This window comes from Silurus meridionalis, chromosome 23 (genome assembly GCF_014805685.1).
Source record: "Silurus meridionalis isolate SWU-2019-XX chromosome 23, ASM1480568v1, whole genome shotgun sequence".
NCBI lineage: Eukaryota > Metazoa > Chordata > Actinopteri > Siluriformes > Siluridae > Silurus > Silurus meridionalis.
This window is the reverse complement of record NC_060906.1, coordinates 14,986,814-15,009,691: the sequence shown is the minus strand read 5'-3', so window position 1 is coordinate 15,009,691 and position 22,878 is coordinate 14,986,814. Positions and strand designations below refer to the sequence as shown.

The 22,878-nt window shown below is 38.0% G+C and overlaps 1 protein-coding gene across 2 annotated transcripts; it reads right to left on the bottom strand.

Annotated features, from left to right (window-relative positions):
- Nucleotides 1-1,174: 1,174 nt before the first annotated feature.
- On the bottom strand, nt 1,175-21,511 carry gpcpd1 (glycerophosphocholine phosphodiesterase 1). Of its 2 annotated transcripts, none has more exons than XM_046836218.1 (20): nt 21,323-21,511; nt 16,686-16,775; nt 15,303-15,393; nt 15,124-15,208; nt 11,947-12,022; nt 11,064-11,105; nt 9,774-9,897; nt 9,460-9,688; nt 9,070-9,232; nt 7,921-8,050; nt 7,509-7,563; nt 7,317-7,409; nt 7,051-7,128; nt 6,865-6,904; nt 6,682-6,740; nt 6,530-6,595; nt 6,286-6,422; nt 5,923-6,058; nt 5,012-5,172; nt 1,175-2,449 (listed from the first exon to the last, which is right to left on the bottom strand). In XM_046836218.1, the coding sequence occupies exons 2-20, from the start codon at nt 16,732-16,734 to the stop codon at nt 2,254-2,256; spliced, it is 2,010 nt and encodes a 669-aa protein (XP_046692174.1). In that variant the 5' UTR covers nt 16,735-16,775; nt 21,323-21,511; the 3' UTR covers nt 1,175-2,253. The 2 variants fall into 2 exon arrangements, with proteins under 2 accessions (XP_046692174.1, XP_046692173.1); XM_046836217.1 differs by lacking the exon at nt 21,323-21,511 and adding an exon at nt 17,417-17,738.
- Nucleotides 21,512-22,878: the final 1,367 nt, after the last annotated feature.

Genomic DNA, 22,878 nt, shown 5'->3' with positions numbered 1-22,878 from the left:
ATCCACTGCAATATGACCGTGGGTAATAAATAAATAAACAAAAAGCAAGAAAAACCAAACAAGCTACACTGGCGTCATTGCACAGCAGATGGCAATATAGATTTGTCATGACAACCAGGGCCAGAGCTGCTGACTAGAACTAATCTCAAACAAAATCTCTCACAGTAATCATGCTTCCCAGAAAGGCAAACCTAACAAAAGCCCCCTGATGTTAGGGATTCATTCTGAGGAGAGAAAACAAACTGGAAAACAAGAGAGAACAATATGGTAGTTCCTGCAGATCACATACAAACTCACATAAAAGGAGCTTATCATGCTTCAGAAACGGTTTCATTTCCCCCAGGAAATCCAGCAAATAAACAAACTGCTGAGTGGGTTTATTCTAACATATACAGTTTGGATACACCTTTTCCTTCAGTTGTTTTTCATTGAACATTAATACTGAAGACATCCAAACTCTGAAAGGAAATGAATTATGTAAAGAAAAATAAATCCATAAAAATGTTAAACAAACTAGAATTTTATATTTTGATTCTTCAAAACTACCTTTGCTTTGATAGCAGCTTTGCACACTCTTGGCATTCTCTCAGCCTCATAAGATAATCACCTGGAATGGTTTTCCAACAATCGTGAGAAGTTTCTAGAGGTGTTGAGTGCTTGGTGGCTGCTTTTCCTTCATTCTACGGTCCAGCTCATCCCAAACTAGATCAACTGGATTTAGAGCCGATAAATGTGGAGGCTAGATCATCTGATGCAGCACTCCATCACACTCCTTCTTGAATAGATAGCTCTTACATAACATAGAGGAGTGTTTGGCATCATTGTGTTGTTAGAAAACAAATGGTCTCCCAAAATGCAGACCAGATTTGATGGCATGTTGCTGCGAAACACTGTGGTTAAGTGTGCCCCCAATTTTGGCTAAATCAGTAAGTCTCACCAACAAAAATATCAAAAGGTAAATGTAGCTAATTTAGAGGATATAGAAGATTATTATTTATATATTATTGTGTTTAACACTTTGCATAATTCCATACATGCTCTTTCCTAGTTGGAAGTCAGTATTAATGTACTGTTAAAATAAAAATAAATACTGAGGGAGGAAGCGTCTCCATTTGACTGGTAGTGTATGTAAGACATTTCTGCAACTATTAACACAAAATCCACCACACAGAAATAACATTTAATAAATAACTTTATTTATGTTGTATCAGTGATTTCAAGGGGTCCCGATGCTCTGTAGAGCAGGTTTAAGACACCTGAAGCATGCCAAATTGCTTTGCAAAGTGGGACAATCATTAAGGCCCCTACTTGAAAAGAACACTTCCAACACAGAGACACAAACATGCTAAATTTCAGCAGAAAGAGATTTACAGCAGCAGTGTTTAGATCAAACTGCACTGCAGCCCAGAGATTACTTTCAGTCTATGGAACACTTAAACATTAGGCTTTGTACTGAACTTCTGCTCATTTATATGTTTTGTGCAAGAACATGTTCAGCAGTTTTCAGGTTTTTATATTTTTACTTGAAATTTTCTAAATATCCTGGGTAAGATTCAAATGACTTTGATTAGTTAATAAAACAGCTGATAGGACCGTTTTAATTAGATACATTATACAGAATGATGATAATCTTACTTTGCCAGCTCCCTGCAAAAAAGGTCAACATAGAAATCATCCTTATGATCCGCATATTTGATTTGGCACAGCGTTTTTTTTCTTCAAAACACTGGATTTCCTTCCTGACGCAACACATTTATCTGGGCTTGAGACCAGCAGTGAAAGTGAACTGGCTTCAATATGGCGTCTTAAATGTAACAATTGGAAGTAGTGTCCACTATATAAAATGTTTTACTCTGCAGTTTATAGTTTAAGTTTATGATGTTATAATACTCAGCCTAGTAAACAATGTTAAATATGTATAAAATACAGAGCGGATTGAAGAAGCTTACAACAATGGCAACAATTACTGTGATTTGGTATTACACTGAAGAAAAAAAAAAAATTATATATACACACAAGGCAATGCTACTCAGTCCATACAAAAATGATGTACAATAAACTAAGTAAATACATCAGGAATGCCAATGTGGACACTTAAAGTATAGTCTTTTCTTTAATTACATTTTTAGCTAGAGCTCAAGCATCTACCAGTATAATCAGTCATCATTTGGCGAAAACATTGCTTAGATGAAAGCACCCAGGGAGAAATGTGTGTGAGTGATTTTTACTGTGCTATAAAAAGGCTGGAGAAATTTAAGACGAGCTGAGGCCTGAGTCTGACTCGCCGCTACCTGATCGAACCTCGCCGGAGCAACACACAGTTGAGCAGGAAATACTATACATGGAGCATTGACAATTCTTCAGCGTCTTTTCAGGAATCACCTCCTTTATAGACACTTTCTCTTCTACTTTAAAGATGTTGGACTGCTCGATGTTATCCTCACAGATTCTAGAGGATAAAAAAAAACAAACACTACAATCAAACAAAGATTTTAACAAAGAACAAAATAGTATTATCCAAAATGATGCAGGGTCATTATCCTCACGCCATGATCCTTTCTGATATAAATGATGATATCTGAGCATTTATATCATAAAACAAATATAGCAGTACTGGGTAAAGCAAACATCAGTGCTTAATTATTACATTGTGAACAGCTCAAGCCGTGCTGAAATAACGAAAAAAAAAGAAAACAAAATTCCCAATGTACATCTCCACAAGCTTTATGACCTGCAAACCATTTACAAGTGTCAACCTTTCCAATCATAATGCCAAAAAGCAAGCATGTAGTGAAAACTTACAAATCAGTGCTGCCAACAACAATCCGGATCATCATAGGTCAGTAGTATAAAATATCTTGGAAACTGTTTTGGATCCTTAAAGCTGTACTTTTGATTGTAAATATAAATGTGATGATATAACTAGTCAGTGGTTTATAAGTAGAAGAGGTTTACAGAGCACACCTGACATTATTATAACTAATTGAAGAGTAATATCACAGAGCAATGGGATTTTTTATATGTTTGGTCAGAAGGTGCACATTATTTTGCAGTATTTCAGGCTGCAACATGAACGATGGATTTATACGTCATTTAATGGGTTATTGATTTCATAGTAAAAGGTTTATGCAAGGGGTGTGCAAAAAAAGTTTTACATAAACTATTAAAAATAAACAGATTTCTTTAATAGAAAGAGCTTGTGATTGTCTTCAAAAAAGCTTTCTGGTTTCTGTCATATGTCAAGCAGTACTATTAAAGAGAGAGTGAGAAAGTAATGATGCAATTCATAAATTAGCACTTCTTTAAAAAAACTTCTCTTCCAGCAGACTGACTGTAACAAAGAGAGATAACATGAGCTAATTCGTCTTGCAGAAGGCCCACAATATTAAATCTAACCATATACTGTTAAAATTGGCATTAATAAACATTGTATTATTTGGCAAATCACTGTTGTATAAGCGGAATAACACACAGGTTTGACAGTCTGGTTACATCATTATTACTCACTTCGAGATGGTAACAGCACTTAGCTTTGTGCCATATACCATTATACACATATGGCAGACTGTTTTGACCGTAGGTCAAAAAGGCAGCTTTCATCAATACTGAAGGCAACTTTACATAAAATCTGTCAAGTAAAAAATCTGTGTTGTGTTATGAGCTGCACTGAGATGTAATCAGTTGTAAAGCTTATGCTGGTTTGTGGCTCAACTTCACGAGTGACCCAGGCACTACGCTTTGCATTGGTCGATTGGTCGAGGGGGTGGGGGGTTGGACATGGACATGGACATTGACAATGACATGGTCTCATAACCATTGTTAAGTGTTCAGCTTTAAGCGTTTTACTTCATGACAGCTTATAGCTCTACAAAGCAAGTTTCTTTGCCATGCTGGATTTGGAGCAAAAGCAGCCATTCATTCCTAACAAAATGTGAGGATAAAGAGATTAGTTACAACATGCACTGAACAGTTGGCCAAAACTGAAGCCCTTTATAAATGGGTGCAACTCTTTAGTATGTACTAAAAACTGTATAATTCTGAAAAAGAAAAGCACCGATTAAGTGGTCCAAATCAAATTGTTTCGAATATTTCTCAAAAGGATGGAGGCAGTTGAACATGCAACACAACTTCTATAGAAGTTTGCTAAAGACCTAATTGAACAGCCTCAGACTAGACTGTTTCTAACACTTTTCTACTGCTTGTTTCCAACACTGCCTTAAACATCATTGCCAGAAAATGATACATCAAGGCAGCGGTGCTTGTAAATGAACTTTTTTTCCTCAGGCAACAACTGGGAAAACCAAAAATTAAACCAAACGCAACCAAGACAGTAGACATTACTGGCATCAGAGGCAGCTGAAACACTGACATTTGGCACCAAGCATTCAGAAATTCTGAAAGAAAGAGGAGAGATTAAGCACAGATGCTTGAAAAGGTTGAGAGAATAAGATGATTGAGAGAAAATGAGAAAAAGATGTGCAAGCAGCCTGGAGGTGTACTTGGACAAATTAGTAATAATCAATATCATAACATTGCATAGCAAAAAGAGGAATAGTTGAAAATGCTAAGTTGTAGCACAATTACACTTGACCTCACAACGATAAGTTTGTATCAATTATAAAGATTATCTGTGTGTGACTTAATGATTGCACTGCCTCAGATACTGTTTCAGCAATTGTTACAAAAAACCTTTGTCAGCTGAAATCTCAAGTAACTACACTAACTGCAGATAATACTGTACTGTAGATAATAATGAGATACTGGTGTTCAGATGTAATGGAGATTGTGTAAGTGAGTTTGAACCCAGTGACAGCAAGAGAAACAGGCAATTTAAACTGAAAAAGCACACACAGGAAATCCTTTCATTACAACTGCAAAGCAGAGTTCATCACTTGTATATTTGCAGAGTTGCTAGGAGAATTGCATGTAGAAATCTACTCAGCAAGCTATTGCTTTTAAACAATCATGACTACACAATGACACACAAACAGGAGAAAAACAATCGGAAAACCTGTCATAAATGAGTCCATTGATGCCTTTCTCCCTGAGCATTTTCCTGTTCTCATGGACATTGTTGTCATCTCCCCAGCAGAAGACCACCAGTCCTTTAGACTGGGCCTCTGTAATGCAGTCCATGTTGCGCAACAGATCCTCGGTGTGAGCACTGATACCCTGTGAACAGGAACAAAAACAAGTTCCTTTTACACAAGCAAAAAAAAAAATAAAAAAATTGAAAAAGGCCACATGACTGCTCTTTTACTTCCAGTTACTTCCTGCAAGTAATGCATTTATAAATATACTGTTTAGAAAATATTCACCTTTCATGATCTCTAAAATATATATATTTTAAAACTCTCTCAAACTTTTTTTCAGGGTTACATAGGGTTTTTTTAGGACACATTTATTGAACCTTTATGAAGGGGTCTCGTGTGTCAGCACTCAGTAAAAGTTAGCAAACCAAAAGAGAACCATGAGAGTTATGCCTTTCTTTTTCTCAGACACGTGACAAGCTGTACTAAGATCTAGCATATCTTGCACATATTTCACAATAACAACTTTCATAATAACAATAGAATTTTTTTTTTATTTAGTCCAACTAACTAGTCTGTGCACATTCTTCAACACTAACCATGTAAGAAGAAATGCTTATTATGAGGTGTTTCTCTGCAGTTTCCTGCAAATTGCTGTGATAGTAAAGCAAGAACGCAATTATTCTCTTTGTGCTGGAAACGAATCATGTGTATTTAATAAACAAAAACAACAACAGTAACTGGTATGTTCAAATCTTGAACACATCTTGCACTTCTCTGTCCTGCCAAAAATACGCAGCTCAAAACGTCACAGCCCTCTGATCAAATATCGGAACATCTAACGTGTTGCAATACCCATAGCAAAATAGGCTGGGTGTCAGGTTGGACTTACCAGGATATTCTCACTCTGAGCAAAGCTCATGGCAATCTGCGTGGTCTGACAGCGTATATCCATCAGCTGAGGGTAGACCTCTGACACACCCTGAGTCAGGAAAAGGACGGGATATTTGTTCTGCTTTCTCCGCACCCTAAAACATAATGCACAAAATGCTTACTTGACACTGATTTAGTTTTAGGAAGGCTACATCAAATATAACTTATCATTATATACTAAAAGTTAACTCGGCTGTTAATATAACTTTACCTACAATAAACAACCCCCTTTAGCACTTTCAGAAACCTAAAACCTATATGTAAAAAAAAAAAAGTTTCAAAAAGCCCTAAAAGATTCTTCGAACTATAATAATGTTCTTACATTGCACACACATCAGGATCAAAACAAGAGAAGACAATCCTTCTCTTTCCAGCATTCTGCAACACACAGGTAAGGATGATATCCAGGAACTGGTTCATGTTAAAATAACTGGACAGGTTTCCATCCCAGGTGCCATCCTAGTGGAAGAAATAACATCATCTCAAAGTGCAATGGAGGAGATCATACTACAGGCTGCATCACCTTTGAAGTCATATTAATACAATGTATAGATGTAAACGCTAACCTTCATCTGGGATATCCACTTCAGCTCAATATTAAAGCCTACATTGTCTGGGACTGTGTGAAAGAGCTGCAGTGAAACATTAAATGCAGTTTAGAGTGTGAAAGAAAACGAAAAACTGAAAAAAAAACAACTGATCATGTTTAGGTGAATACCTGATGAAGTGAAGGAAATGGCTGATGTTCATCTATATACTCCTCCTCATCCTGTAAATCTGAATAAAAATGCTTAAATCAATCACATCTACTGGAGATTTCTCTTAAATAGCTGGCAGGAACCTATACCTATATATTCATATATTCATACAAGAAGTTCAATACAGAATAAAACAGAAATACCTTTGTGATCATGCACCTTCAAAGCTGTAGAGTGGGCAAGCTGTGAGAAGCAGAAATGGGATTTAGTGTTCTACATCCCCAGTGTCAGATGCAGAGATATTTCCATGATGTATTTGAATAATTTTTAAAACAGATGAAATTCTGAATATTTTAGTCAATGAAATCCAGTTGCCAGTAAATATTTACTTTAAGAAGCTGAAGCTGGTCAAATGTCAAATCTTTCACAGGAACTTCAACCAACACCATTGAATTCTTGTCATTTTTCTGTGGAAGAAATGTTGAGCACAATCAGTGGCTTAGTCACAGTTTATAGCATTAGCTAAAAAAGCAGTCAAATCTAAAATATACTGATAAACATGGGTTGAAGGGCAGCTATCATTCTGTCGTTGTTAAAAAGCAGTAAAAAGATTAGATTAGGGGTGTAACAATTCCAACAAAACCAAGTTACTCACCTTCTTAGTGGAAATACAGCAAGTAAGATCATGGTACACGATTGGAACCAAGTCCTTAGACAGATGGACATCAAACTCCACATAGGCAGCACCCTATAATTAAAGGCATGATCATTTCAAGAGTTATATTACAAGTAAACAGCAATTAAATGAATATATGCAAGCGAAGCTTTTTTGGTAATGTTCCCTTACATGATTAGCAGCACTTAGAAATGAGGCAATTGTATTTTCCCTGATCTTGTGATGTCTGCCAAAAGAAGTTAAAATCAATTAGGTATATAATTTAACAAACAAAAACAGCATATTAGAAACTATTCCATCAGCAGCGTTGACGGCTAACACAAGTGTTAAGAAATAAGTTTTAAAAAAGTGAAATACAGATAGAGAATCTATCTTTCCAATGAAATGTATAAGCTCATACTGACACACATGTTGCTCAATCTCTAATATTAGATTTCAACTTTTAATATTAAGCTTGGGGTTAATGGAGAACATTTTCAACAAAGGACATTTGTTTCATAAAAGACCCATTGCCATGCACCATGTCCGCAGTTTAATGAGCCATTATAAAGAAACTACAAGTCTTTGAAAAACAGTAGCTTACTTGGCAGCATGTGTGCTCCCTGCTCCTCTGTGGCCCACATCCAAAGCACTCCGTTTTCTCCAGTACTTAGTGTAGCACTGGCTCATGTCACACTTAAAACCTCGAATAGGCCGAATAACCAGGTAGTCCACTATAAATTACAAGACATTTCCAACATTAAAACCTTGCTTAGACTTTCATATGTAGCTACACCTAAACATGTAAGATTCCTTTCATGTGCACTGACCATGCCTTCACATATTTACATATCAATAAGCAAATGTGTGTGAAGGACACAACTATGGTAAATGATATCAATGTGTGTGTCAAAACATGATATATATATATATATATATATATATATATATATATATATATATATATATATATATATATATATATATATAAAATAGGAAAAAAAACTATAGGAAGTGGCAAACACAGAGAGGAAGGCAGTGTTTCTCAAGATTAATGGCAGACAACCAATAATACCGCTGTCAAGGTCAGTGCTTGTGCCATCTTGTAGACCATCAAAACTAGTCCATTACAATTAGATTGTATAGCTGATGGTGACTTTACCCTCCCCTACTTTTCTTTTTACTAACACCACTAAATCTGCATTGGATTTCTAACTAATGACATCATTAATGATTGTTGTACAATACTAAATAAGAAAACACACTATTACTCTGTTGTTTTCCGGAGCTGAAGAATAGTGAACTCATTGTTTCTCTATGCCCGTCCCCACTGCGGCTTTCAGTTCTTGGCTGACAGACGTATAACCAGACGTAGTCTTCCGTTGTTGTTGCTCATCTGCCTAAAGTTCTGATGTGTTTTGCATTCTGAGACTTTTCAGCTCACCACAATAGTTCTAAATATTTATCAGGGTTTTCTCATGAACAAGGTGTTTCAGACTGCAGAAATGCCACTTACAGCATAATATTTCCATAACTACACAAAACTGTTGTGTGTGAAAATCACCAGAGACCAGCAGTTAGAAAAATGCCCAAACCAGCCTGTCTGACAAACAATCATGCCAAGGTCAAAATCGGTGAGCTCACATGCTCCCCATTCTGATGGCTTGATTTGCCCAAAGCTGGCCTGTATCTGCATGATTCTATGCATTGCTATGCTCCTGGAATTGCTAACGAATATGATTTGAAAGCATACCTCTGACTTTTCCAATAGTCTGCCTGGAATTTCTGCCCATTATTGGGAGTGTAACCACTCCATTATCCTTGCCACTTTCCTGAAAGGTAGAAGATAAGAGGCAGGCGGTGCCGACCTGACCTGGGTGGACGTCACTCTGAACGACTTTTTCACTTAGGTCCTCCTTAAGAATAAACACAGGAAAGACTGAGTCACACAATGGCTCAGACACCACCACCACCACCACCACCACCACCACTCATTGTTTCAAGTAAGTAAGTAGAGTCAATAAAAACTGTGGACGTATGGGATTTGGAGTGGACATGGGGACAATCATCCTACAAAGTAGGAGTAGTTTTCTTTTTATATGGATTATAACTAGATGGAGTGCCATAAATCAATAATACATACCTCAAAAAACTCAAACACAAGCTCAAGGTTGTCAGGTTCCATAGTGTGAATACTGTACTCAGTCCAAGTTGGTGCCTCCAGGGCATAGCCACACTCTGGTTGTGAGTGACGGGACTTATAGCCACAATCACTGATCATACTAATCTCTAGTGTGTTAGCCATCTTGTGCCAGCATGAAGGGCTCTCGTCATCCTCCTCCTCTTCAGTTCCCTCCACCATTAATTTCAGTCTAGTGTAGAGAAGACATTTAAAATTCTACACTTCAAAAAAAAAGAAACAATAAAACATACCAAAACTCTGTGAATGAACAGTACCTAAAGCGAGATGTCTTGTATTTTTTCTTGGTAATGGACACTGGCGGCTTAACAGAGTGATGGAGACGTAGGCGGATCTCTGTCTGACATGTCAACCAGCCAGAGTCCACGTATTCAGCACCATCTGTAAGGCAACACCTTAATTTTGCACCAAAGTCGAAACAACCTCACAAAGTCATTCCACTTCTTCTTCTTCTTCTTTCAGCTTCTCCCATTTGGGGTCACCACAGCAGATCATCCGTCTCCATGCCCCCTGTCCTCTACATCTGCCTTTTTCAAACCAACTACCTGCATTTCTTACCTCACCACATCCATAAACCTCCTTCTTGGCCTTCCTCTTTTCCACCTTCCTGGTGGCTCCATTCTCAGAATTCTCCTACCAATATATCCCATGTCCCTCCTCTGTACATGTCCAAACCATCTCAATCTCGCCTCCCTCACCTTGTCTCCAAAACATCCTACATGCGCTGTCCCACTAATAAACTCGTTTCTAATCCTGTCCATCCTGTTCGTCACTCCCTACGAAAATCTCAACATCTTCAGCACTGCTACCTCCAGCTCCACCTCCTGTCTTTTACTCAATGCCACCGTCTCTAAACCACACAACATCGCAGGTCTCACCACAGTCCTATAAACTTTCCCTTTCACTGGCAGATCTTCTATCACAAATCACTCCTGCTATCACTCTTCAACACCCACTCCATCCTGCCTTCACTTCTCTAACACTCTTCATTACTTTTCATGCACTGTTGACCCCAGGTACCTAAACTCCTCCACCTGTTCTCCCTGCAACCGCACCACCCCACTGCCCTGCCTCTCACTCACACACATGTACTCTGTCTTACTACTACTGACTTTCATTCCTCTTCTCTCCAGCACCACCTCTCCAGGCTCCTTTAAACCTGCTCCCTACTCTCACCACAAATCACAATATCCGCAAACATCATAGTCCACAGAGACTCCTGTCTGACCTCGTCGGTCAACCTGTAAATCCGCACTGCAAACAGGAAAGGGCTCAGAGCCGATCCATGATGCAGTCCAACCTCCACCATGATCCAGTCTGTTGTTCCTACTGCACACTTTAATGTGGTCACACTGTCCTCATACATGTCCTGCACCCCCCTTACATACTTCTGACACACCTGACTTCCTCATACAATACCACAACTCCTCTCTCGGCACTCTGTCGTACGCTTTCTCTAAATCCACAAACACACACTGCAACTCCTACTAACCTTCTCTATACTCACAAAGTCATTCCACTTATGGTATTAAAATGACATGACTTACTACAGAATCCAAACTGGCCGTCGTCAATTTCATGGTCCGATTCTGTAAGACAAAACTATTATTAGTATCATTTTCATGTTTGAACGGCACATCTACAAAAAGAGGAGTTTCCAGGGCAGAGCAACACTACAATCTGAAGACATTTTCATTTTAAAGATGATAAATTGTAGCGACGATGTATTTAGCTTTCGATTTTAATATAAAAATAAAGTTGTAGAATTAAATGCCAATCAAATCTGTAAACTTACAAAGCAAACCTTGAATGATCTGCACTAGAAAGGCCTCCAAATATTTGTAGATAACCATTTAATACAAGCATCACACATGTAATTTAATCTTACTAAGTGTTTATGATGTAAATAAATGACATGATACTTAAATACAATTAAAATTAATCTAAGTTAAATTATCTTCCTATGCAAAAATAATTATCCTAAAGGCTTAAAAAAAAAAAAAAAAAAAAGTGTTCCAAAGCAGTCTGCGTTAATAAAAAAGAAAGTACATTGTGCGGATAATTAGCTCTTACGGCAACAGAACGCCTCATGGCAAAACAATAAAATTTTTTTTTTAAAAAAGCCTTAGAAACCATTCCAGTACGATGTGAGCCTTCCATAGAATATTTTGCAAAAACCATCATAAGACTTATTTAATCAGTACTAACTTGCTACAAATTAAAAATTACTGAAAATGTTCAAATAAAAATGCCTAAATATATTGATACGTAGCAAATAAAGAGGGGTTGACAAGTGACAAAGCCGTTAGTTTTGTGTAGAAAAAGAAATGTGCTGTGATCAGTAACTTGGGTACTATGATAGGGGCCCTGCAAATCATTGAAACACTTTTGTTTTGAAACCAAGCCGTGCACTATTCTGAATTTATATACCTGAGGAACTCAATGACCGAGGCTGCTGATGGGTCTCCCAATTATTGACTATGACTTGACATGGACCACTTGCATTCTGTAATTCCAATGTTCAAAATGGTGTTAAAATTGTTTAGGGGGGAAAAATTTCAACCGATGCAGACTTTGGTCTCAAGCAAAGTCACACTCTAAAACAAGTAATTTGAGCTGGTATAGTCACCACTGTCTCAGCCAGTCAGTCACAGTTGGTTCACATCTGAAAAGTGGATTAGTCAAAAGAAATACATTGGCATTACAAGGCTACACAACTACTTTGACATTTTTTTCCCCAGATTTCTGCCCTACTGAAGAAATCGACACACATTTATACTTACCCGTGTGAATATTTCAAAACTGCTCTGACTGCAACAATGGGATAATTATCCAAAATACTACTTATAGTTGAAGCTACAGGGTTTCTTGATTAAATCATGAAAACAATAGCGTTATAGAATCAAGGGAGTAATGCTCACGGTCATTTTATTCTTGAGCTTCTGTAGTTGCCATGGGAATCCTATATCAACTTACAGTTTTTCAGAGCGGTCAAATTAGATTTGGTTGAAAATTGTACACACAAGCATTTAACAACAGCTCAGACAAAGAATGCACAACTTATTATGTCTAAAAGATATATGGCCGATTTTCTGCCCCAAAATGTCCAGTACGACTTAAGATAGAGCCATCATACTAAAGAAAAATCTCCCTTTTAGCTGTATTGAGATAGAGCACTCTTTCAAACAAAGGCTTGTATTTCAGCTAGTGACAAATATTTCTGTGTACTACAAAAGTTTTTACTTTCATAACATTTCTGTGATATTTTGATAAAAACTGGAAACATTATTAATGTTACAGGTTGCAATTAAAATCACATGCCATCAAGTAGCGTAGTATTAGTATGTCAAGACACCAAAAGTGTCTACTAGCTAAAGGTGCATTTTTTGCCCGTCACAGCCTTCGGTTTATTCTACCCAGTAGAGAATCATGCAGCATAATTTATCATGAAATTCTTCTACAATTACAAGTAGCTTGAAATATAATCTGTTTGCTAGAGAGGATGAAATTCCTAATTTGTACATCCTGGTGCTTTAACATTGTTTACACAGTCACCACAAACTGTCTCTTAGACAAAACATTTGTTGTAAGCAGTTGGAACTTTACTATCAGTTCTTCAGTGTGGAATGGAGATAAAAGCCTGCGTTGTTCATTAATAGAAACGCCCAATTAATCATGCATTATTATTACCGTAATTTCCGGACTATAAAGTGCACCCATATATAAGCCGCTGAATTTGACAAATATTTTTATTTTTTTATCATAAATAGGCCACACCTGTCTATAAGCCGAACACTGAAGTCTACACTGAAACTAATGAACTTTACACAGGCTTTAACGAAAGATGCTAAATGCAATATGTTGCGCTTCTATTAGGAGCAGAGCGGTATTTTGGGAATCGCCTGCTACTGCATTCTTCTGGTATTACTGTGTGTGGAGAGCGAGGAATATGTCCTTTTATTTTCTGATGCTCATTTCTAAAATTTCTTTTACTAACCCATAACGTTGTTGCCAAGAAAAATGAAAAAGCACGAGTTTTGGAAACCTGTCTGTGCTTATATTTCTGTTGCAACTGGAGTTAGCGAGCTCTCCCTTCACCCTGACTCAACGCATTACAACGGCTTGTATCCAAACAGTAGCCTACCAAGAAAGTCATTGTTCACTGTCTTCCTCCTTCCTTTCACAACTACAGTGGTACCTTGACCTACGAGTGCATTAATGTACGAGTTTTCCGAGATACAAGCAGTCACTCGGTCGATTTTTTTGCTTTGTTACGCGAGCAAAAAAATTGAGGTACAAGCTCGAGACGCCGCTGCTAGATGGCAAAGCGAAGCCAGAAAGCGAAGATTGTGACAAAAATGAAGATAAGAAAAGAAGAAAAGTACAAATTTAAAAGTTTAGGGGTACGTAGTGTACAGGGGTGATAGTAAAAAACGAGTTTTCCCTCCTCCTCCACTTATCACCTCTATCCCCCCCCTCCACACATACACACACCCCCCATCGGCGTTTTCGTTTTCTCATCTCCAAGGAAAATACACTGAATAAAACCTTATATCATCTTTACATACTCTTTCTATTATGTTTTTATACAAGATTTGTTATTTAGAAATGTATTTTTCACTTTAATAACATGAAACATAAAAACGGGGTGTCATTTTGAGGGTTGGAACGGATTAATGCCATTTTAAGTGTTTTCAATATGGAAAACTGATGTTGATGTTGAATTGAGATACGAGCTCGTCCACGGAACGAATTAAACTCGTAGGTCAAGGTACCACTGTATTTCTCTGGGGAGTTTATCTTTTGTCATCGTCGTGCGCCACCGGTGGAAGTTTTTCTCCCGATGCCGTGCAGATCAGAACACAGGTGAAGTGCGTTTTTTCGTTTCCGTTCGGAAATTTTATTGGTCTAATGTTATGTCTCAGTTTTTCAGCTTGAAGTTTGTGAAACCGGGAAAAACCCAGGAAAAAAATATAAATTAGCTGCTTCGTTGTTTAAGCCGTGGGGTTCAAAACGTGGGAAAAAAGTAGCGGCTTATAGTCTGGAAAATACGGTAATAATGACATGTCTGATAAACAGAAATTAAAAATGCATGAAAGTGGCCCAAAATATAAAAACCATAGCCATGGTTTTTAAACTGCTTGCAGTGTCCTAAGAAATGTAGGTCATTTTAATGCTGATTTGTCATAATCATACAGCTCTAATCAATAAAAGCACCTTGTGATACCAGCACTCTCTTTGCACCAAGACAGTTTATGGAAGGTTACTGTTAATTCATACAAAAACATTACATTGAAAGGAAAAGGAACAGCTGACTGGCTGCCTAAAGAAGCAGAAGAGTTAGACAAGGAAAACTCAATCACCTTTATAGTAAAAGGGAAAAACTAACAGCAGGTCATTTTAAACAAAGTGCAAAAAGAAAACTTTTCATACATTCTGCCAATAACACAATTCATCTACATTCAAATCATTTTTAAAAATTACAAACAAGATCATCAGTATATTTAATTTGAAATAATTCTTACATGAAAAGACTGTTGTTAAATTATAAATACTGAACATGTCTAGTATGTAGAAGTATTTCATGTGGATTAGAAAAGCTCTCACCTTTGATTCCAGGAAGAACCCCTTAAAATAGCGATAGCTGACTGCAACTCCCTTTGAAACTGTGATGGTCCTTTTCCATAGATTGCTGGAAAAAGACAAACAGGGGCATATTGAAAATGTCCTCTGTTCATAATCATGTAAAAATAAAGGGCATGAAATGAAAGTAAGTGCACACTTACCCATCTTCCTCTGCAGGTTGAAGAGGTAGTGCTTTCTGATGGCACCAGCTGCCAAGAGTCTCACAGCTTCCAACTACTGCGATCACTTCACCTGTTACAAAACAAGAAATGAAAATTTCATTTCAATATCCAGTTTTGCTGAAAGATCCAGCCTAAAGTTATACTGTAATAGTTACACTTGCTGGAGTCTTTGCTTGCACTCTGTTCCCAATGTACATTGTCCTTAACATTACTAACACCTGTGTATCTCCATCTCTCCATCTACCCCTACATTTTTCATTTGTCTGCCAATGGATTTAAACAATGTCCTTATCATCACTACTGCTACTAACATTTCACATAAACAGAATAACAATATGGAGCAACAACTTTGCGCACAATCATGATCATATCTTTCAATATAAATGTATTTATGGGTTTCAGGGTGAAGTTTTTTCTTTAAGCACAATTTACATGATGTAAAACTCTAACTGAAATTAATTATTTCTTTATCTAGGCCTAATCCAATAATATTCTGCCTGCTTGTCGTTGTGCCATGTACTGTACCATCCTGTGATTATAAACATATCGCTTCTAACCTGAGGCACCTGCTTGCTATTATTCACTCCACCATTCAAGCTCACAGTTCTAACCAGGTAAATTGCTGAATATAATGTCTTACATAAGTTAAAACAGAACTACAAATAACTGGTAAGGTTACTTTACTACAAGATCAATGCATGAATATGCATTGACAAAATTATACCATTGGTATTTGTGACTGGTCCAGTCACAAATATTTTATTACAGAGCTCTGATTACCGAAAGTGTTATCACACACACACACACACACACACGTAAAGCCTGTGGTTACACTGCACAGTGACAGATGCCTATCAGTGCCAATAATCACCAACCATAAAAGCTGGCTGTTGGATTTAATTATTCAGAATCCACATTTGTATTGACAAACAGACTGGCTTAAAAATGAATGATTTTTATACAACAATGAAAAATCATCTTTCATTGTTTCAACTTTATTTGTCTCTATTAACATCGGAATAAGGGAAAAGTTCTGAGAGAAACCCATCTTATTGCTGCCACCTGTCAGTATTAGTATTAGATTAGTATGATAATCCAAATCTTATTTGACGTTTTTAAAGATCACTCTTTCCATAAACCTCACATCTGTTCACCATGGGTAGCTCAGCAATGAGCATTATGATCCCAGATCAAATCTGATCCAACAGTTACCAAGTATTTCACTCCTGAATCCCCTCAGCTACAGATCCTTATTCCAGCTGTTTTGTCCTAATGTGAAATACTTCTTAGAAATCACTCCTCTACAATCATGAGAACAAAAACATCATGTTATGACCGGAATAATGAGAATATCACACTGACCGACAGATGTCGCTCCTCTCACAGTCAGCGTCACTTGAAAAGAGTCCATGACTGCTGCTGGGGTACAAGGAAGAGGATAGAAAGAATCACCTGAAAAAGAAATAAAAACATGATGAAAACAGATTATACAAGAAACAGTAGTCTAAACTGTGCGAGGGATCATTTAATATGTTTATTTTCCAGCTCCTGACAGATGTACACTACTCCAGCTAAAATAAAGACATCCGATATATCAACAAACACTACTGTGTACTGACATCAAGGCTGAATATGACAGGCATTGAACACACTTTAAAGTATATTATAGATCACACTTCTAGGGTATATAAAACACCGGAGTGTTTGTTTGCTGTCACCAAGCGATACGTCGATCAGGTCAACACCACCGGACTCAGGAAGCAACGTTCGACTAGTTTGCTTTGAAATAAGATATCGATTCTTATTTATTATCTAAGTGTTTATGCTACTCTCGAAAAATCCGAAATTGAATCATGAATTTGGGGTTGAATGTGTGTGAAGAGAACAAGAAAACAACGTGTACTAACAGGGAATCACACAAGTCAGCGCTCTAAACCGGTCCCAGCCGGTTCTCTGCTGAAGAGAGAGGCATCAATGCGGTTAGCGAGCGACAAAGTGGTGAAAACGGCACCCGGAGATAACGTTAACACCGCAGAACCTCTTTCAGGTGAATACAAGATACAAGATTCTTGTGAGCAATATGGACATGTTACCTGAGGGCTTCCAAAGCGCGTCGCAGGCAGACTAGACGAAGGCAGCATCAGTTGGATGCTAGCTGAGCACACAGCGCTCCATGGATTTAACCGGAGGACAGAGAGAGACGGCGGCGTGTGGCAATAAGCCTCGCCCCAGTCGCCGGCCGGCCTGCGGTTATAACCTTCTATCTAAAAGCTTACAACTAGAATGAAACATTTGCTGTGTCGATACGCGATGCGGAGATCCGTTAATTTCAATCCGTCCAATGTTTACTGGTTGAAAATGCTGTCTATAATATAGTGAGTCATACATCGAACACGAGCGGAGTCTGGCTCCTCCCACATGCCCATATATAGAGGTTACGTTGGTAAACAAACTCCTATATTTCTCAGAAACCTTCCTCTGACGTCATCAAACAGAGTCGGTTTAATGAGTTCATGCCCTCGGGTTCAGCAGAACAAATGTTCAAACCTGCCCCCTAGCGGGTAGTGGGCATATACACACGGAATGAATAGATCTGACTCACCAGTGGAAGAAGAGGAAGGTTCTGAAAGAATTTTATACACACTCTCTGTTTCTCTCACTCTCAGTTTTCATTTAGGGCTTTGCCCTTGTCATTGCAACGAAATGCAGTTTAGCATTAACCAGAAGTGCAAATAGTACCATTGTGCTACTGTTAATAAATGTACAGCAAATTAATATGAATGCTATGGCAGAAGCTGTTGAAGTACAACAAATAAATGTAAAAGTTCTGGGCAGTGAAGAAGTGTCGAAATGTGCAGAAATATGGGATATATAAACTTACAGTATAAGATATGTACATTGTACATACAACTGTACAAAAGTTAGATACAGTGTATATACAGATGATATATAGATATGTAGAGGATAATCTAGTATTTTCTATGAATTAACAATTATATACAATTATAATTATCTGAGATGAATCAGCGGGACAGTAAATGAATAAGATGATTAATAATGTAGAGAGTGGCGGTAAACTACATAATAATTACTGGCAGAAGAATCAGTAAAGCATCAGTGAGCTGTCTCTGTCCTGGTGTAGTGTAGTGTTCAGTAGGGTGGTGGTAGTGTCCTGCTATTTCTGGGGTGATTGTTCCTATATCTCCCTATTGATAGAGATTGACTACTCTATAAACAAATACATAGACCACATTAACCTCTTTATATTGACAGTACGTGGCAGTCCTTTCTCTCAAGTAACGTCGGTTTTTATTGTCACCCCCCCCCAAGTTAAACATGCTCCTGAGGTACCAGTGACCAGTAATCCTGTCCATTTGTTCTTTTTAGATCTGCCAGTTTATTGCCAATATTTTTTCTTCTCTGGATAGAGTTCCCTAAGCCTACTGGGCCTCCTGGATTCTGGACTTCCTGACTTCCTGACTGCATTTTGGATCAGGAAGCATCTCCAGCACCAAAACAATGAGCACTGGGGCCCTCAGGGCTATGTGCTCAAACCACTGCTGTTCCTCAGGAAGGTAGCCTATCAGCATCTTTACCCCTCTTCTGACCCTGTTCTACAGAGGGACCATCGAAATCATCACTGACTGCCTGTTTTGGAAACTCGGCTCGAAAGACCCTACAGTGGATTGTGAAGACAGCCAAGAAGAGCACTGGAGTCTCTCTCCCCTCTATCACAGACATTTATACCACACACTGCATCCGCAAATTCAACAGCATTGTAAATGATGCCATACACCCGTGACACACACTTTACACCCCTCTACCATCAGGAAAGATGTACCGAAGCATTCGGGCCCTCACATCCAGACTGTGTAACGGTTTCTTCCCTTAAGCCATCAGGCTCCATAACACACAGAACTGAACTGTTCCAACTTTCCGGTCATCTCACACACTCACACACACACACACACACACACACACACACACACACACACACACACACACACACACACACACAATCACTCTCCCACTTAACTGTGTGATACAGAACAGTTACAAACCTAAACTTAAACACTCAAATACTCAATACATTTCATGCACATTCATGTATATCGCATCTGTTTTGCACTACATTTTGTGTATTTGTTTACAAGTACACTCTTGTTTACAGTTCTCTTTTTTGCACATTGTTCTGTACAACATATTATACAGTAGGTATACTGATTGGTGCTATTTTGTGTATCTGTCCTGCACTGTCTTGTATTGTTTGTTTGCACTAGGTTGCACATGTTGTACTTTTTGTGGCTAGGACAACTTACTTTAGTCCTTAGCTCTGTGTTCTGTTATGTATCTCTATGTTGTTTTATGTAGCACCAGGGTTCTGGAGAAACGTCTAATTTCACTGTGTACTGCGTCAGCTATATATGATTGAAATGACAATAAAAGCTTCTTGATTTGAATTCAAGTGGAGAGCACTCGGTGCACATGAAGATGATTCAACATGAACTGAGCAACATAAGAACTATGAGGATAGATATGGAATGTAATTAATTGGACTGTAATAACTATTACAATGCCTTAAATGCTGCAGTTTGCATGAACAGGTCTGCATTTAAGTGCCAATCACTGAACAGTACACATCAACAATGATGAAACTGTAATAAAATTCGGCATTCAGTGCCACCCAGATGAGAATGGCCACCTTTAGAGACTGGTTCCTCTCAAAGAACCTCTTTCTTCCTCATACCATCTTAGGGAGTTTTTCCTTGTCACTGTTGCCACTGGCTTGCTCATCAGGGATAAACTTATAGGACTTAAAATTATATAAACACTTTATCTCTGATAAACTGCTTTGGGACAATGTCCGCTATTAAATGCACTATGCATATGAAACTGAATTAAATTGTTATCTCAAGGGACTTTTAATATATGTATCCAATTAAGGAAATATACTCTAAATAGATATTCTAGGCCAATTTAGGGATACCAGACCAGGAGATCAGTGGTCATGGGATTTGAACTCATGACCTTCTGATCAGAAGTTCTACATTTTATCTACTGAGCCACTACTTCTTGTACCTTAACAGTAAAGCCAAAATGACTCTGACACCCTCTAGTGGCTGGCTACAGTATAGTTCTTTACCCCTGTTAGTGAAAGGAAAATGGAAAAATGAAAAAACTTACATTACCATATATTTTTTTAGTGTTCTGCTGTTGAAGTAAAAGTATTTTCTTTTCTTATTTACATGATAAGTTGACCTTAAGATCTCCCCAATTATTTTACTTTACGATGCATTTTAGAGGAAGAATTTGGTGATAAAGGAGTTGTTGAGGTGAGTGTCAGTTTAGGGTTAGGCTCCAAATAATACTCAGGCCTCCTAAAACCACACACTTTCAAACACAGACCTGAAGCTATTACAGCCCAGCAAACATCAGGAAACAACTTTAGAACTTTGCAACAATCATTTTCACTTTGACAGATTTGGCAGTTGACAGCCATGCTTTGTTTTGCTGTAAGCTGTTATAGCAGACACTCCAATGTGTTTTCCTGGTGGCGTGCTTGTTGTACTGATAGTATCAAATCAACAAAAGCAAAAAAAGTGATGACATTATCCAGTGCAGCAAACACTATACTTTATAATTATTTACTATTAATTGTATGATCTCTGCAAGCCATTAGTAAAGCAGAGCAAAAAAGTGTGCACCCATTCCATATGTAAATTGCTGCATATTTAAGAGCTAGCAGTACTATAGACTGTTTGTTGACGGGTTGATACTGCGCATGTCCGGTCCTAAAGCATTTTCGGTGGTGCGATTTTTAAAGCACGGAGCTGTCAAAGCAAAATGACTAACACGTACTTTTTAAAAATAGTTTAGCTGAAACAGAAGAATTAAGATATTTATAAAATCTAAAAATAAAATATAGCATGGATTTATCTGACCCGTAAAATCAGTCATTGAGGTGACAACCTTTCACTCAGAACCTTTTAGACGTTTACCTGAAGTATCGGATCCGGTGTTACACGCCCTCTATGGTCACGACATACGATGGTCACAGATTCTGGTGTAACACCTGTTGTGTTTAATGATGTAGTAAAGAGAGTGTGAGTCTACACGAGAGAAGCAGTAAAGACTTTTCCAGTCGGGATGCTTACAATTACTTCCTTAGTGGAGAAGTCGGAAACGTTTCACACAATCTGGACGATGGTTATCTAGTGTTTGGTGAGGTTTGGACGTCACACGTTGTTAACAACGTCCTTTGTGTGGTTTATTGCTAAGGTAACCATGGTTAACCATGCTAATAATAAATCACATTGCTAACTGAACTGTATGAAATTGTAGGGGTTTATAAATAATGTGCTACCACTTTAAATATGATCTAGAGCAGTGGTCACCAACCTTTTTGAAACTGAGAGCTACTTCTTGGGTACCGATTAATGTGAAGGGCTACCAGTTTAATACACACAGTTTTCAGTTTGATCTGAAATAACATATTTGCTAAATTTAACGTAATTATATGTTATTATTAATAATTACTGATATTCATCTATGTGACGACACTGATCATGTTAATAATTTCTCATAATAATTATCAACAATGATTTAACAAAGTAGGTAACTATTTTTAGAAAAGGCCCGCGGGCTACTCATGTGGTCCACGTTGGTGACCCCCTGATCTAGAGGCAACACCGCGAGAACAGTGATTTGGAATCGAGAGAGAGAGAGAGAGAGAGAGAGAGAGAGAGAGAGAGAGAGAGAGAGGAGAGAGAGAGAGAGAGAGAGAGATAGAGAGAGAGAGAGAGAGAAGAGAGAGAGAGAGAGATATGAGACAGAGAGAGAGAGAGATGAGAGAGAGAGAGAGAGATGAGAGAGAGAGAGATGAGAGAGAGAGAGAGAGAGAGAGAGAGATATGAGAGAGAGAGAGAGAGAGAGAGAGAGAGAGAGAGAGAGAGAGATATGAGAGAGAGAGAGAGAGAGAGAGATATGAGAGAGAGAGAGAGAGAGAGAGAGAGAGAGATGAGAGAGAGAGAGAGAGAGAGATGAGAGAGAGAGAGATGCACGCACCGTTGAACCCTCGATGTTAATTAAACCAAGTGTTGTGACCATAAGTAATTATTTCATAAGTTTTAAAATGTTTGTGTTTAGATTAAGTGAAGTGTGTAGCCATGTTGCGGTGGAGCAGTGCGTGAGAGAGCGTGAATACTCCACCTGAGCCCTGTGTGTGTGTGAAATAAAGAAGGTGTTATTCAATTCTGTCTTATTATAATGTGTCTTCTTTTTGAATCTAATTCATATACAATTCTAATTCATCACATGTTGTTGGTTTTAACTAAAAGTAAAGATCCTCGAGTTGTCAGTCAGTATTCAGCCTTCACTGCTGCAATCCGAGCATCACGTTGTGTTCAAGTTAGTTCCTGGTCTGAGAGAGAGCTTTACCAACATTGTCCTAGTTTTCATTTTGACCTTTTAATCGCAGTAATAAACTGTCGCAATATGACTGTGTATAAGTCGCCTCCCAACAGTGTTTCGAATGTGCTATCTAACCAGAAACGTC